The following is a 17,460-nucleotide window of genomic DNA, read 5'->3' as shown; positions in this document are numbered from 1 at the left end:
CCTTGCCTAAGGCCCCTTCCCCAGTGCCCTGCAGGCCCTGCTGTGCCCAGACCCTGGCCGTTCCCCACACCCTGACTTTCGCACAGTCCTCCCTGGTCTTCCTCAGCCCTCTTTTCCACACAGGGCAGAGGTCCTTCCTTCAATGGCAGCCCCAAGGCTTTTTTCACACTTGCTCCTGAATTCCCCTCCCACACCCACTGTGAATTCAGTCCCTTGCTGATGCCAGCACCCAAGAACATTCCACAGCCCATGGCACAGCGGGCACCCACCAGCCTGTCAGTCTCGGCATACACACAAGCCGCTGGTGGAGGGAGCTGGGTGCAGGAGGGAGCTGGGTGCAGGGCGGAGCAGACACAGTCACACAGCAGACCTGACCCGGGGTCAAATCAGCTGCTGAGGTGCAGTGAGGCAGATGAGCCTGGGCCAGGTTCCTTATCTGCAGGTTCTTGGTCATCCCTTCCTTCCCAAGGACCCCTCTCACCCATGCCAACACCAGCATCCATCAGAACATGGCTGAAGCCTCTTGACTGTTCCCCACATGCCACATTCCCCTAGAATCCATTCACATGCACACACACACCCCAACATGGTTGGGCTCACATTTCCCACCCTATAACTTCTGATGGCTTCTGATGGCCCTGCCCCACCTCTTCTGTCTGGCCCTGTCCTCCAGCTGCCTCCTGCAAAGGAAAACAATCCATTCTGCAGCCTGGGCAGAGTTTCTATCTGAGAACTCTCCCACCCCTAAAGCCCATGACCTGTGGGCTTGCCTGTCCCAGGAACTCCATCATATACCCTATTGGTTCCCTATTGGTTCTCAGGGTCAGGGCAGGGGTTCCTGAACATATTCGCTTGTTTTGTTTGCCAGACCCCTTAGGAAGTCAGCTGCAGGTGGGCACAGACCTCATGTGTCTGGTTCACTGACCCCTTCCAAGGTGCTTCTCCCACCAGGGAGAGATGCTGAACAGTCAGAAAGGGATGCTGCAAGGTTCCACAGGTTCTGGTACAGAGGAGACCCTCCTCAGCGCCCAGCCACAAAGTGGACAGCACCAGGACAGCTGCCACAGGCGAGGGCCCAGGGGAGGTACTGTGGGAGGGACAGGCATGGGGCAGCTTGGGTCACCTGGCTTCCATCCTGGTGAAGGAACTGATGGGGGAGGGGCCCAGGACCTGGAGCTCAGTGGATATTCTTATGCAGATGAGCAGGAAGATGAGGAGGGGTTTTCATGGTGGAGGGGACAAGGGCAGAAGCCAACACCCCAGCTGGCAGGGAGGCTATGCAGAGAGCACAGGGAGGCTGTAGCCTGGAGAGGGAGCGCTGCCTTGTACCCTCTGTAGGCATGTGGGCAAGAAGAGGAGCTGGGACCCTCCTGAGCAGGCAGATACAGCTACAGGGCCAGGGCTGCTAAGGGATACTAGAAAGAAGAGAAAGGTTTCAGTTACCCCAGGAAGAATTTCTAAAGGGGGAGGGAATTTATAAATGGCAGCCATGGGTGTATGGGGGGACACTGCTAAAAAAGAAGAGCAGCTGCGGAGCCTGAGAAATCCAGCTGGGACGATGGGCCTCCGGTTACAATCCCAGGAGGAGGAGTAGAAGTGGTCAGAAAGGGAGAAGGCAGACAGGAGAGGTCCATTCTGCATACAGGGATGGTCTGCCCGTCCTGCTAAGAGGCTGGGGTCCTGGGTCTACAAGCCAGGGCTGTGGAGACGGTAGTCTCTGTGGGCACCTGGTAGTCACTGCAGCACGGCTTCAAAAGACAGGCCAGGAAGGGAGAAAAGCCAAGCCGAGCCCACCTGGAACCATACCACAGGACAGCACTGTGCCAAGATGGAGACATGCAGGGTGGGTGAAGTGTGGAAGGCCTGTGGCCATGCCAGTAAGCCCATCCCAGAGACGTTTGAGTAGGGGAGTGGGGAGGTCTGATTTGCATTCACAGAGAATCTTTTGGTATCATCAGGCACTAGCATCCTCGGGGAGCTTCTAAAATCTGATTCCCAGGCCCCTAACTATGCAGCATTTACTTGAAGCAATCTCCAACCCTGACATCAGCCTGCATAGGACAGAAGAGGCCTGGTTGGTGGAGGTTCAAAATGGACCACAAGCTCATTAAGGGTCAGCATTGACCCAGACCTCTAATCCCAGGAGCTTGGGAGGCTGAAGCAGGAGGGTCATGAGTTCAAGGTCAGACTCAGCAATTTAGTGAGGCCCTAAGCAACTCAGTGACACCCTGTCTCTACATAAAATATAAAAAAGGGCTAGAGATGGGGGCTGGGGTTGTGGCTCAGCAGTAGAGTGCTTGCCTCGAATGTGTGAGGCACTGGGTTTGATCCTTAGCATCACACAAAAATACATAAATAAACAAAATAAAGGTACTGTGTCCATCTACAACTAAAATGTATATATAAATATATTTATATAAATCTATTTTAAAATATTTTATAAATATATATAAATACATCAATATAAATATGTAAATATATATTTAAATATATATATGTATAAATATATACATATATATATGTATAAATATATACATATATATATATGTATAAATATATACATATATATTTATATAGGCTAGAGATGTAGCTCAGTGGCTAAGTACCCCTGGATTGAGTGCCCCAGTACCAAAAAAAAAAAAAAGCCAGCATTGGGACAGAACTTCACAAGGCTCTAGGGGAGTAGACCACTGGCCTTCCCTGGATAGACCACAGACCATCTGTAGGGAATAGTGGTCGGTCCTGGATTCCACATCTAAAGAAAGGAACTGACAAACTTCTGCCGGTGGTGAGGGGCCGGGGCAGAAGCTGGAGGGCTGAGGGTGTTCTACCCAGAGAGAAGAAGACCTGGGAAGGTCAGGGCTGCCCGTGAGTATCCCCAGACCTTTCCTGAAGCAGAGGGGCCAAGTCTTAGGCACAGACCTAAGACGGGATGGAAGCTCCAGGGAGACCTGGGTTGGCCTGAGATAAGAACTTTGTTATGAAAAACTGCCCGGGATCCTATCAGGGAGAAAGGAGCCCCCCAACATCCCTGGGGCAGGCAAGCCACACCTCTCTCATTCTCATTTTCTGGGCTACAGATGTAGTTGTCTCCACCTAGGAAGTGGCACCTAGGATATGGGTAAGCCCCATTGATGGGTTGGGATGGGCACAGATGGAGCCAGGTAGCGGAGACTGGCTCCCTTGCCTGAGACTTGAGTGAGCATGGGGTGGAGCGGCTGTACCATCTTGCCACTGATGGAGCCTGGATGAATCACTCGGAAGAGGCACAGCCGGCAGCAAGCCTGGAGTCCTGGATGAATCTGTGCCTACACTAGTCTAGCCTGGCAGCCAGCGGAGGCCCTTCTTTGCTTCTGCCTGGGTTTATGACCTGGGAACGCAGCCCAAATGGATATGAGCGGCCCTTGTTTGCATCCATCCCAGAGGAGACTCAAGGCTGCTGGAGGTATTCTGTGCCCTATGCTCTGCCCCCTGGAGGGCTGGCTGAGCACACAAATGCCAACAAGGGCAACAAGCGCAGCGGCCACCCTGTTGCCAGGCTTCCTGGCTCACCCCTGCACAATGGAGCTGAGGCCTGAGGAGCAGCCCCTGCAGGACAGTTGGACAAATGCCTCCAGCTGCACCTCCCTGGACCCCCAGTGCTCACCTGTCAAACAGAGGCTTCTCTCCACAGTCGAAGGAATCCTGCAGGTCCCTCACCAGGTTGGCCTGGCCTGGCATGCGGAAGAGCCCTTCCTCGGTGAGCCCACGTTCCCGGATGAAGTCCACACACTGCTCCACCAGTAGTGGGGCCAGGCGGGGGCCATACTTCCGCTCATGGTGGACCGTGTCCTCTAGTCGCTGCCCAAAGATCCCTAGACACAGAGAAGTACTGGTCACACCCGCTGCCCACCACTAAGCAGAGGCAGAGGGGGTGCTCCGGACAGTGGAGGACAGGTGTGGTGCTTTTAAGGCCAAAGGAGGATCCTCCTGACTAAACAAATTAGACACTGGGAGGACACACAAGGAGACTGGGCCCGAGGTTGCTGGGACAAAGTGCAGGAGACAGCAGCGGGAATGTGGCCTAGTCCATGCAGTTCATCCATGCCAGGAGCAAATGGCCCTGAGGGAGCTTGTGTGATCCATTTTATTGATTGGTTTTGCAGTCAATCCCAATGGGAAGCCATCCAGTACCCATCAACAGAACAAGAAGAGGGCTCACGGGGGATTCTCACCAGGGCATGGTGAATGAGGACAGCTCAGTGGACCAGACAGACAGCACACTATGTGAAAACCAGAATCACGACTCAACATCACTAATCATTAGGGAAATGCACATCAAAGCCGCAAGCCACCACCCCACCCACAGCAGGATGGCTCTGGTCAAAGAACAGAAAATAAAAAGTGTTGGTAAAGATGTGAGAAACTGAAGCCTTTGTGCACTGTTGGTGGGAGTGTGAAATGGTGCAGCCACTCTGAAAAGCAGAGTGGTGTTCCTTAAAAAATTAAAAATAGCCAAGGCACCGTGGTGCAGGCCTGTAATCCCAGCTAATTAGGAGGCTGAGGCAGGAGGACCACAAGTTTGAGGTCAGCATGGGCCACTTATGGAGACCCTGTTTCAAAATTTTAAAAAAAAAAAAATTGTTTTTAAAGGTCTGGGGATATAGCTCAGTGGTACAGTGCCCTGGGTTCAATCCCCAGCACCCACACACAAACAAAACTAAAAACAGAATTACTGTGCCATATATGCCAGCAATTCTTCTGGGTATATTCTAGGAAGAACTGAAAGCAGGATCTGAGACTTGCACACCCATGTGAACAGCAGCACACTTCAGAAAGCTGAAATGTGGAAGCAACTCGGGGTTCCCTCAAAGAATGAATGGGTTTTTTAAAAAGGACATATACTACCATGGATCATGGCTTAAAAAGGAAGGAAATTCTGATACACAGATGAACCTTGAGAATATTATGCAAAGTAAGCCAGTCAGAGGACAGACACCATATGACTCCCCTAACTAGGGTGCTGGAATAGTCACACTCACAGAGACCGAGGAAGATGGGGATGCCAGAGGCCGGGGGTGGGGTATGGGGAGTCAGTGTCTGGTGAGTAGGTGCTTCAATTGGCAGGATGAAAGGCCTGGAGATGAATGGTGGTGATGGCCACACGACCCTATGCATGTACCTAATGCCACTACACTACTTTTAAAAGGGTTAAGAAGATGCTCAGTTATATGTTAGCTTTACTTACGAAAAAGTTCAGCACAATAGAAAGCAAAAGAAGCCAGCCCAGAGTACACACTGCATGACTCAATTCATAAGAAATTTAAAAACTGATTGGTGCCGTCAGGCAGCACATGGCTCTGGGTGGGTCAATGGCCAGAGCCTTCTGAGGACTTTTGGGTGCTGGTAATGCTGTTTCTGGACCTGGCACTGCTAACTCAGTTGTGTTCACTTTGAGAAAAGTTGTTGTGCTGCACACTACCATGGCTTGTATACTTTTCTGTATGCTATAGTTCAATAATATTTGTTTAAACACACACACACACACACACACACACACACACATGGAAGAAAATCCAAATACAGGATAAGGCAACAAATGAAGGACAGAAGAAGAGTGAGAGAGGAAGAAGGCAGAGGAACTTCTAACAGAAAACCCTCGACCAAGTAAACACACAATGGGACTAAGAGGTTCCTGGTAGCCCAGACAAAGAGTGGAAGGAGCTGAGATTTGGAAAGGTCTCTACCCTGCCACTGAGTAGCAGGAGAAACAGACTTCTCTCGCTCGGCCCTAAGCGCTATGAAGTCTTTGCAGTTCTTGATATTATTCACATCCACAATGCAGAAACCTTCCCTGTGGGGCAGTTTTGGGGGTGTGCCAGGGGTATGATGCCAAAGCACCATTCTGTCCAGGCATATGGCTTCTCAGGAGTTGGGTGGTGAGCCAGCTAGCTGAGGGGTTCAACTGGTCCTCAGGCAGCCTACTTCCCTCCATTCTGCAGGGCTGTTGTGAAATAAGATACACAGTCCCTGGGTTGGGGATACAGCTCAGTCACAGAGTGCTTGCCTACAGGCATTAGGCCCTTTATCCCACCCCCAGCACCACACACACACACACACACACACACACACACAGAACACACACACAGAACACAGTGCCTGGAACACAGTAGGACTCAGCAACTGTTGATCCTCAACCTTCTCAATCCAAAGACAAAGCATGAAGAACTGAGGGGGAAAGACTCCTCCCTTCTAGAAAAATGTCCATGCGGGCTGCACCTGGTGGATGCCATCAATGCTTAGAGTGAAGTGTGTGTGTGTGTGTGTGTGTGTGAACATTTGTGCTTGTGTTCATATATCTGAGCATGCGTGTGCACAGTGTGCATGTGGGCTTGTGTGTGCAAGTGAGTGCACACATGGGAGGACATGTGTGAGTGAGGGGGTGCTTTGAAGTCGCTAGCACACAGTGCTGTGGCGCCAGGAGCTGTTCTGAGCACTGTACACGTGTCAACACCTAAGCTACTGAGCTTGGTGACTGGGATTATCACTATCATCAACATCACCTTGACCAATAGCAAACTGAGAGGCAGAGGGGTTTAAGAATGCACCCAAGTTCATTTTGCATGCAGGTCAAAGTTTGATTGCAGAGAGTCTGGCTGCAGGTGCGGAGAATGTCACCCACACTGTGTATCTACACCCACCATCCTCCCCGCAGCCCAGTCTTCCTGCCCTCTTTCCTCCTGTGTTTCCTCAGAGCAGGTCCCAAGGACATGGGTCATCTGGGCCCCTGGAAGAAGTAGCAGAGGTGCAATGCTGGCAAGGAGACAAAGCTGCCACTTCCTGGGACTCGGTGGGTAAGTCCAGCTGCCCCCACCCATCTGCCAGTCATAGCCTTGGCATAGGGGTGGTCAGTGCCGGCTGCCTGGGAAAAGCCAGTTCCAAGAGATCCAGGGTCCACCTTTAATGGCATCCCGGCCTGTCCACCAGCCCTAGAGTGGCCTGGGCTAGTCCTGAGGCCCAGAGCCCCTCTTCCCATTCACCCCACCCAGGGCCCAGTCCTCAGATACACTGTTTATTTCCTATGATGCTTCAAGCATTTTAAAATTATATATTTACAAGAGATTTCACATATACATTTGAATTCCTAGCTTCTCTCTCATTTTTTTTTTTTATCTGTGGAGCTGGGGATGGAATGCAGGGCCTCACACATCCTAGGCAAGCGATCTACCCATGAGCTGCACCCCAACCCCTGCAGTTTCTCTCAAAAAATCCACACATAGCAGGCAACACTGGCAGAGCTCAGTGGCACCTTTTGATGGACACACACTTGCCATTTCACTATTCCTTAGTGCTTCCTACTCAGCCTATGCCACACTCTTATTCTGCACAGATTCATTTCACCTCTGCTACCCTGAGCCCCAGTGCACAGACTTCCCCTAAGGACCCTGGGGTCAGGATAAGTGGGACAAGGGTGCTGACCCACAGAAGGTAGAAATTTCTGTCATGACAAGAGACATCTGGTAGATCTCAAATGAACAGCAGAGAACAGAGGAAATGCCCACAAACAGAGGGCAAGAGGGGCGGGGCTAGCCTGGCAATGCACCTTGGCACCTGCCTCCTGCCTCCCTCCCCACTCACACCCATGTACCCTTCAGTTCAGTTCTGCCCACTACCTGAGTATCTTCAATGCTGTTGTCATAATGCCAGGCACACGCAGCATAACCCCCATTAGCACACCTGCTATGAGAACATTTCTTTCTGCCTGGTCCCCCACCCAGGGCTACTTCCCTCTCCCCACTGCACAAGTTGAGGAGAGCTGGACACAGAAGGAGGAAACACACTATCTAGGCCCATCCCCATCCTAACTCCTGTGCTCAGATTACACCAGTGACTGAAGGCCACAGTTGAGCAAGATACACACGGAGGAAAAGAATTTCCAAATTCTCTCTATAGACTCATAAGGCTTGGGTAATTCCATCAGCCTTTTGGCTTCAGCTAGCCCTTCCTGCTCTTTGTCCTGATCCAAGATACCTGCCATCCATCTGTCCATCCATCTTTCTAACATTCCTGCACTGGTTCTTGGCCCTGTTCTTGGTGCAATTATCCCTACTTATCTACTTATCTATGCAAAACCAAGACCCCCATGGAAGCCTAAAACTGTAGACAATGGAAACTCTTTGTGCACTGACTATGATAAAGTTTAATTTATAAATTGGGCACATGAAGACATTAATAACTAATAAAATAGAACAATTATGACAACATACTAGAATACAAGTTAAGTGAATGTGGTCTCCTTTCCCCTGGCTGGCACATGGGTGCACGCGGGCGCGCTCTCAGATTATCTGTTCTCTCTCTATCTATCTATTGCACAAGGGTGTGCACGGGTGCTCTATCTATTCTTTCTCTACCTATATCTACATCTATCTCTCTCTCTCTCTCTCTCTATATATATATATATATATATACAATAAGATTATATATAATAAGTACAATAAGATTATATATATATATATATATATATATATATATATATATATATATATATATATATATATATAATCTTATTGTACTTTAACCTTTACACTTGAAGGAAGTGAATATCCAAATTATCAGCATCACTACCCTTGCACTTTGGGGCCATTATTAAATAAGGGTCACTTGAATGAAAGCACTGCAATTCCAATACCAAGACAGTTGATCTGATAACCAAAATGGCTACTAACAGGTAGGTTGTGTATACAGTGTGGATACTCTGGACAAAGGGATAATTCAGGACAGAGAGGAATGGTATGAGATTTCATTATGATACTCAGAATGGTGCCTAATGTAAAAGTCACAAATTTGTTTATTTCTGGAATTTTCCACTTAATATTTTCAGACTGTAGTTGATTACAGGTAACTGAGCCTGTGGAAAGTGAAACTGTGGACAAGGAGGGACTATTGTACTAAAGGGATTCGGACCTATCCCAAGGGCTGAAAACAAACCCCACCATGGCCTCCTCTGCTGAAAACACTTTGCTGTCTGCTCCTGTGCTTAGGATAAAGTCTAACTGGGCAGGCAGGAAGGCCCTGACCCTGCTTGCCTCCACCAACCTCTGGGGTGCAGAGCACGGGCCAGCCTAACTGTTCATACAGCACCCAGTCCTGGCAGCTCTGCACCGGAGACAGCCCCTTCAAACCCCAGCACAACCTTTCCTCCCCCATGAAGGCTTCCAGAGCACTCTCTCGACCCCAAAACAGGACAGAGAGACCCAGAAAAGGGAAGGTCACAGGGCCCTGGGCACTTCTAAACAGAGATTTCAAAGAAGAGGTGACACTGGAACCAAAGTCTGAGACTAGGTGGCCAGGATGGGAGGCAGCACATGATAGAAGACCTGGGGTCAGAAGGTTGGGGATGAGAGAGCGTGCTTGCAGAAAAGGCCAGGAGCATGGCAGCCCCCAGCCCTGGCAAGGACCCAGGACCATGGTGAGCACCAGCCCCATGTATCCCTCAGGTGAGGCCCTCCAACTGCTGAGCTTCTGCCTGACACTGGGAGTGGGAACACAGGCAGGCAGGAGGCCCTAGAGACAAAGATTCTGAATCTGCACCGGCACTGGTTAGGGTGTATATTCTGGCTAAACCACTATGGGGTATGACAGCCCCTCTTCCTGGGCCTCAGTACCCCATCTACAAAATGGGATGATCACACGTGTCTTCAGAAGCTGCTATGAAGTCCAGGCTGCCCTGAGGCCCCAGGACTGACCCCACATTCCCTGGGTACCCATGGGAGCTTGTGTAGGCTTCAAGTGTGTGTCACACCTCCCCTACCACCCTTGGAAGGCAGCCATCTGGGGAGCCTAGGAGGGAGACCTCATTTTACCTCAGCCTTCCAAGACACTTCCTTCCCAGCTGCCCCCCTGCTGGACGCATCTTGCACTCAGGCTTCTGACCAGCACTCCCGCCCCCACAGCCCTGCCCACTTCTCCCCTTGCCATGGTCTCTTTGGCAAAGCCTGGCAGGACACAGCCCTGTGACGCTGAACTCCCTCAGCCCTCCTGGCACATCTTGGAAGTGGAGCCTTGCCAAGAACCCATTCCAGTAGGTTTGCTGGCTCCCTGGAAACCCAGCCAGCATGCAGGTTCCTCGAGATCCCAGCCCACACTGTTCACAGACTGCTGGCTCTGCTACTGGGGAGGAAGCTGGCAGAGGCTGCTTCTCCTCCCGATGAACCTGCTGCAGGCTCAGAGCTGGGCAGGCCTCCTCCTCTGACAGCCGCTCCTGGCAGAGCCTAGCCACATGTCCCTCAAGTACTCCTCTCTTCCAGAATCTGAAGTAGGAACAGGAAGCCACAGACTTGGCTGTTTGCTGGCTCACATCTCCATCCTGGGCAACCTTGGATGGAGCCATCAACCAATCTCTCTGAGCTCTGGTCTCTGCCACTTTATGGGATCAAGCAGCCACAGGTGAGCATACCAAACCGGCAGACAGAAACCTGGTGGCATCCTCCCTTCCCTCGAAGGCCCACCCCAGGAGGCAGGCACTGGCCAGAGTCCCGCCCCCAGGCCCCAGCAGGAAAGGGAGGCTGCTGGGATTCCCTACTGGAGCTGATCCTAGCTGAGTCAGCACGTTGGCGTGGCTATTCTGCCTGCTTTTGGCTCTTTCTAGCAGAAGAGAAGGCTACAGTCAGGGACAAGGAACAGAGGCAATTTCAGAATTCTCTTCAGAGATTCACAAACTTAAGAAATTCAGTTTCTCTTATGGTTCCAGTCCTTCCTGCTGTTTGGTTCCCTGACACCTACCTTACTCTTCGCATCCACCCCACCCCACCCCCAGTCCATCCAGGCAGGGCCTGATGGTTCAATTGACTATCCCTGGTCACTCCCACTGGCCCTGCTCTGGATAACAGCCTCTGACCTGCCAGCCCTGGGGGTTGTAAACATGAATTCCACCTAGGCCTAGAGGCTGAAAACCCTTCCCTGCTTACCGAAACCCATCCAAGCCTGGAAAAACAGCTGAAGGCTAACCAATTTTGCAAGTGGGGTGGGGGGAAGCGGGGAAGTGGGCTGTACTGAGCCGATCCAGAAGAGCCCCGGGGCAAAAGGATTCTCTTCTGGGGTGAAGGCCTTCCTGAGGCCCAGGAGGGCAGGTGGGTGTGCAGTACACTTGGTGTCATAGCCTGGAACTCACCTCCTACTTGTTCCCCTTGGAAGTGGGGGATGGGAAGGGATCTTTTACAAGCCCCTCCCAGCCTCGGCTTCCCCATCTCGGCACGCAGGTCGCCCACCCCAGGAAGGAGGCTTGAGGGGGAATCCCGGGCTCTGCCTCCACCCTCGGACACGCACTTCCCCCGACCTCCGAGAACCGTCCACTGCCACCAGGCAGTACTCCCACAGCTCCCCGCCGAACCCCGCAAGACGCATGCGCGATGCAATCCGGGCCCCCTAGACGCCGCTGCCCCCAGGAATCCCGCACCCCGTCCCGCCCCTACCTGGGGCCGCTGGCGCGCAACAGGCGGGCAGACGGCAAGGCGGCCGCGGGCAGGCGCGGCACCGGGAGAAGGCCCGCGCGGCCGGCATCAGGCCCATGGCGCGCCCGGGCGCGGCGGCGCGGCGGCAGCTGGAATGCCCGGCACGCGCGCAGGTAGCGTCTTGCCCGCTGCCCGCCCGCCCCGGCCAGCGCCGCCCGGGGCTTCGACCCTGCGGCGAGGGAGGGCCCCCGGTCTGCGAGTGCCTGGTATGCCACGCCTGGAGTCGGCCGGGCAAGATCTGCAGTTTCTAAACGCTGACCCCTTCTTCCTTGCGCACCGAGTTATTAAGCATCCCGGGAACGCAGTGACTCCCAGTGATCGGTCACTTCCTCTTTGCTCAGGACCTGCTTTGGGAGCACCCACTCAGGCTTCAGCCTGGGAGGCAGGTGTTTCAGGTGGAGCAATCGAGGTCCAGAAAGGTTAGGCAACTGGTCTCAGTCACACAGCCAGGAGAGTGATGAGGCTGGACCTAAAACTAGGTTGCCGGCTTCAGTGGGCGGGAGCCCTGGGCACCAGGCTCCTGTCCAGAGGTCAGCACTGTGCCAGAGACAGTGGTTTGGACTTAACCTACTTTTCTTCCTGAGTACCTCTGAGATGTATCAACATCCGCATTTTACAGAAGCAGCAGCTGAGGCTCAGAGAGGCTTTGTGATTTGCCTGAGGTCACACAGCCGATAGGTGACAGATCTTCATTCATACCTCAGTTGTCTTTCTGCAAAGCCTACGTTCCTCTCAAGATAGGATTCTTAGAAGAACCCACAATTTCCAACTTCCTATTTCCAAAGTGTGAGGACCTGGGAGAGTTTTGAGAGGGTAAAGACCAACGTGGGCACACAGCGTCAGACCTAAACCAGGAGGGAAAGTGGACAGAGAAGCAAGGTTGGGGCTGTGTGACAACAGCCAGAAGAGATGGAGGTACCAGGGGGCTGTGAGCAGAATTCTCAAGGGAGAAACTCAGGGGAGCCCTGAGCCTGGAATAGGCTGGGGGCCCATCTTCAAGCTGGGTCATGCTTCTTGCTCATACTTGGCAAAGCTTGGTCTAGGATGTCACTGCAGGCAAAATGTAAGGAGTGCTCCAAACCCCAGTCACCACGATGAATGTTTTTCTAGTTCAAGATGGACAAGGTCTTTCCTTATTTATTTATTTATTTTTTCAATAGTGCTGAGGATAGAACCCAGTGCCTCACATGTGCGAGGCAAGTGCTCTCCCACTGAGCCATAGCCCCAGCCCCAAAATAAACATTTGTAGGAATAAGAATTAATGCAGCTGGGTGCAGGGGTACATGCCTCTAACCCTAGCAACTCAGAAGGCTGAGGCAGAAGAATGGCAAGTTCCAGGCAAAAGTTCCTCAGCAAACCTGATGAGACTGTCTCAAAATAAAGTAAAAAGGGCTGAGGGAAGGAGAGGAAGCTCAGCTGTGGAGCACCACAACCTAAAAAAGAAAGAAAAGAAGAGGAGAGAGAAAAAAAGAAAGAAGATGCAAAAAAAAAAAAAAATCCGTGAACAAATGATCAAAATGCTAAATGAAGGCAGAATCAGCCCCTTCACGTGAACCTTGAAATTGGCTCCCTCACCTGACCCTTATCCCACCCATATAGCCTTTTGTTTCAAATTTGGATATTTTGTTTATCATGATGTGGTCAGATGAGTAAAGGGCCCCCCAAGGTGTCTATGTCCTAATTCCTGAAAGTGGCTATGTTATCTTACACAGGAAAAGAGATTGGCAGATGTGATGAGGTTAACGATGGAGAGGTCGTACTGCATTGTCTAGTGCACTGTAGGGCCTTTCTAAGAAGGAAGAAGGAAATTGAACTACAGAATAAGAGAAGGTGACGACAGAAGCAGAGACCTGAGCTGTGAGGTCACAGGAGCAGTAAGGCTACAGACAAGCAACACTGAAAGTTACAGAAGGTACAAAGGGCAAGGGACAGATTGTCCCCTGCAGCCCTGAGAACCCAGGCCTACCCATACCCGGATTTTAGCCTCAGAGGCCTCTGTTCTGACTTCTTTCTTCCACCAAATTTATAAGAAAATAACTTTACGTTGTTTTAAGCTGCTAAATGGGTGGCAAAGGGCAGCAACAAGAACCTAATACAATGTTGTTTTGTTTTTGCATTACTTTTCATTTATAAAAAATCACAATAAAATATTTATCATGATTATAGGGTTTGTTGAAGCTCCCTTAAATTCTGTGCCCAAAGACAAGGAGGCTTCTAGTCCCAGCCCTGATGCTAAGTGTGGGGGTGGAGGCTAAAGTCCTCCTAAGCCATGGAGGTGGGGGTGGGGCGATGCTCAATTTTCTCTCTTCAGGTAAATAGGAAGGTGGGAAAGGCAGTTAGTTCATAGTGCCAGAGGACCTAAGTCAACGAGTGTCCTGTCCTGAAAACCCAGGGACCCACTGGATCTAAACAGCCCTGTCCACACAGAAAAGAACTGTCCAAGGGCTCTGTAGAGGTACCTACCTACTCCAGGGACAGGTGGGACCCTCTCATGTGTGTTGAGGGGCTCTAGTGCTAATTTGCTTTCTCCTCTCTGAGCCTCAGTTTCCCCTCCAGCCCAACCCAGGCTCCCCAGTGGATGGAAGTCTGCAGCTGCCATCCATTCAGAAGGCCTTAATGGGCACTGCCCTGAGGAGCCCCAGGTGAAGCCCTGGCCCTGCCACACCTGGCGCACATGGGGGTTGGTTCTAGGCTGTGGTATCTGTTGAGGTGGATGCACAGAGGGTGTCCTGGAATTGATCCCTTGGAGTATGGCTGGGGAGCTCAGGGCCTGAGGGTCTGTCCCCTCACATGAACAACCTGATGACAAGTGACAACTTCAGCTTGGGTGGTCCTCATCTCTGAAGCCTGGTTTGGGGCCCAGGACATCAGGAAAAGTCTCTGCCCTCAGTCTTAATTCCCCCTGCTGCGCTCTGAGGTCTGCCTGGAAACAGCGTCCTAGGACAGGCTCCATCCAGAGGAGGTTGCTCCTGCTCCCCGCCCTCCAGTGTGCTGTCATGCAGTCACTGAACCCCTCTGTGTGAGCCTCTCTGCCCTCTCCAGTGTACATCAAACCCCAGACAAGAGCACCCAGCTCTTGGGCCACTGCTTCCTCCCTCTTCTGGATGTTTCTCTCCTCAGGGATCCAAGCTCACAGGCTCCTGGGGTCCTTGCAGGGGAGAAGCCTTGAGGAACACAGGGAAGGATCTCAGGAGTGCTGTGAACCAATCCCTACACCCAGAAGAGAATAAATCAGCTCTCTCTAAGCCTAGACAAGGTCCAAGACCTGTGAGGGCCTCTCTTCACCTGGCATGTGAAACCCAAGGGCCTACTAGAATGGACAGTGTACCAGAACCAGGCTCAAGTACTGCTTCTGCTGGTTCAGTGAGGTGATGTCCAGTCTCCGGCCTGCTGGCCTGGCTGGTGGACATTCACAGAATCTGGAATCCAGACTATCTTCTTGAGCCTCCAGCAAAGCTAGAATATGGAATAAACAGCACTGGGTGGAAGTGGTCCACTAGGAACTCCACCACAGCCAACCTGGCCTGGGGCCATTGACCTTTCACTCTGAATTTGATTGTACCTCCAGGGTTTCCACTTGGAGATGTCATTCCAAAAATGATGACCACTATAACAGGGTTGCTTTGTGTCCTTCCAGACTGACCAAGGCTGGAATTTTCCCCATGTCAACTGTCCTGCCATATGGCCTCAGGGAGCTGCATTTGTCCCCCTTTCCCGCCTCTATTGATGTCTGAGGAATCTGAAAGCAACAAAGTTGGCTCCTGGAAGTCAGAGGAAAGTGCCCAGGGGCTCTGTGTGGGAGGACTCTGCACAGCCTGGCTTGGGCAGCACCCCTCTCAGGATCTCCCAAGGCCTGCTCTCTGGGCTCTCCTCCTCTTCCCCAGCACAGAGCAGCCACTTTGAGCAGGGATACCCTTCCTCATCAAGGCCCCTTACCCCAGGACTGCCCATTACCCCTGGACTGCCCCATTTACCTAGCTCTGTGCTGCTACCTGCAAAGGTTGTGACCAGCGACTCCTGGGCTTTGGTAGGCAATGCCAGGGGGCCAATCAGTGGGACAGTTGCCACATCACTAATTATCAAACGCTCACCCTGACCCCACAAATTCCTGCGTCCAGCTGCCCACTGAGCGTCTCCGTTGGTTTAATGACTCACAGACACCTCAAACTCAAACGTGTCCAAACAAAGCCAGGGTCTTGCTCTTCAACCCTCTCCACGCTGAGTTTCCTTCTTGCTGTCTCCGGGCACTGTCCGTCAGACACCGTGAGTCAGTGCTCGCCTGCCCCCATCTCACACCCACATCCAGGGGATCTTATCAGTCCTACTCTCAAAAAGAGATTTGAAATCTGATCACTTTCACCGCTCACAACCACAGTGAGAACACGCACCTCTTTTCCTTGGATTACTGCAAATATGCGTCCGGCTTCCTCTAGTACCTCTCTGGTCAGTAGCAGACATTCTCTTAAACAACATATCAGATCCCAACATTCCAAAGCTCTCCAATACCCCTCTCCTCATTTTCCTCAAGAGTAGAAACCAAAGTCCTGACAGGGGCCCAGGAGGCCTCTGCCATTTAGTTCCCATCCGGTCCCTCCCTCCCTCCCTCCCTCCCTCCTGCCTAGCCACCTCTGTGATGGTTCCAGACCACATCAGATGTTCTGCTTCTGCCAGGGCTCTGGCCTCTGTCTGGCAGGCTTCCACCAGACGTCCTCCTGAGTCACTCTCTCACTTCTTGCAACACTTTGCGTGAACAATGAGACACCACCTCTTACCCACGAGGATGACTACTATCAAAAAACGAAAACTGGAAGAAACTGGAAGCCTCGTGCACAGCTGGTGGGAACATAAAACGATGCAGCCACTGTGGACAGTGGTAGGGTGGTCCCTCGAAAAACTATCCAGAGCAAAATGAGCCCTAATATTATGTGTAATTAAAAAAGAAGTAATAAACTTTTATTTTAAAAATTCAACAGAAGTAGCAACCCCACTTCTAGGTATACACGCAAAAGAATTAAAAGCAGGGACTAGAAGACATATCTGTACACTCATGTTCATGGCAGCATCATGCCTAGTAGTCAAATGGTAGAAGCAACCCAGGAGACCAACAGACACATGCATAAACAAACTAATAGATAACATTTAATGGAATGTTATTCAGCCTTAAAAAGGAAGGAAATTCTGACATATGCTACAACACGGATGAACCTTAAGGGCATCAGACTAAAAGAAATAAGCCAGTCACAAAAGGACAAATACTACATGATTCCACTTAAATGTATAGTCACAGTCACAAGAGACAGAAAGCATAATGACGGTTGTCAAGAGTTGGTAGGAGGAAAGAAGCAACTGGGAGTTACTGTTTTTTGTTTTTGGTACTAGGTATTGAGCCCAGGGGTGCTAAACCACTGAGCCACATGCCCAGCCCACATGCCCAGCACCCTCCCCCCTTACATATTTAGAGACAGGGTCCCGCTAAGTTGCTAAGGCTGGCTTCAAACTTGCAATCCACCTGCCTCATCCTCCTAAACTGCTGGGATTATAGGCATGTACCCCACACCCAGCAGGAGTTTTTGTTTAACAGGTACAGAGTTTCAGTTTGGGACGATGAACTGTTCCGGGTTTGGATGGTAGTGATGGCTGCACAGCACTGTAAATGCACTTAATGGCATTGAACTGTACATTTAAACGTTGTTAAAATGGTATGTTTTATGTTGTGAATAATTTACCCCAATAAAAAAATAAAATAGAAGATGCACAACAAGCTAAAAATTTAAAAAGGCCTGAACATCATTCTCTCATTAGGGCCCATCCTTGCCATTGTTTATTTAGATTTTTCCACAGCACTCACTATCTCCTAACGACAGAGCAATCCTCAAAATGTGGTTCCCAGACCAGCATCATCAGCGACACCAGAGAACATTAGCAACACAGACTCTAGGGTTGCACCCAGGTGAGTCAGCCAGTCAGGGAG

The 17,460-nt window shown here is 51.2% G+C and overlaps 1 protein-coding gene across 2 annotated transcripts in view; it reads right to left on the bottom strand.

Moving 5' to 3' along the window:
* Arhgap22 (Rho GTPase activating protein 22) overlaps positions 1-17,460 on the bottom strand; it is a 157,866-nt gene that overhangs the window by 9,345 nt on the left and 131,061 nt on the right. For both annotated transcript variants that reach the window (XM_071611282.1, XM_027947938.3), the window contains exon 5: positions 3,647-3,854. In XM_071611282.1, the coding sequence (XP_071467383.1) occupies positions 3,647-3,854 (208 nt within the window). The remainder of the gene's footprint in view (positions 1-3,646; positions 3,855-17,460) is intronic.

Source organism: Marmota flaviventris, chromosome 4 (assembly GCF_047511675.1).
Source record: "Marmota flaviventris isolate mMarFla1 chromosome 4, mMarFla1.hap1, whole genome shotgun sequence".
In the NCBI taxonomy this organism is placed as follows: domain Eukaryota; kingdom Metazoa; phylum Chordata; class Mammalia; order Rodentia; family Sciuridae; genus Marmota; species Marmota flaviventris.
Note: the sequence above shows the minus strand (reverse complement) of the source record. Positions and strands in the feature narration are given on the sequence as shown.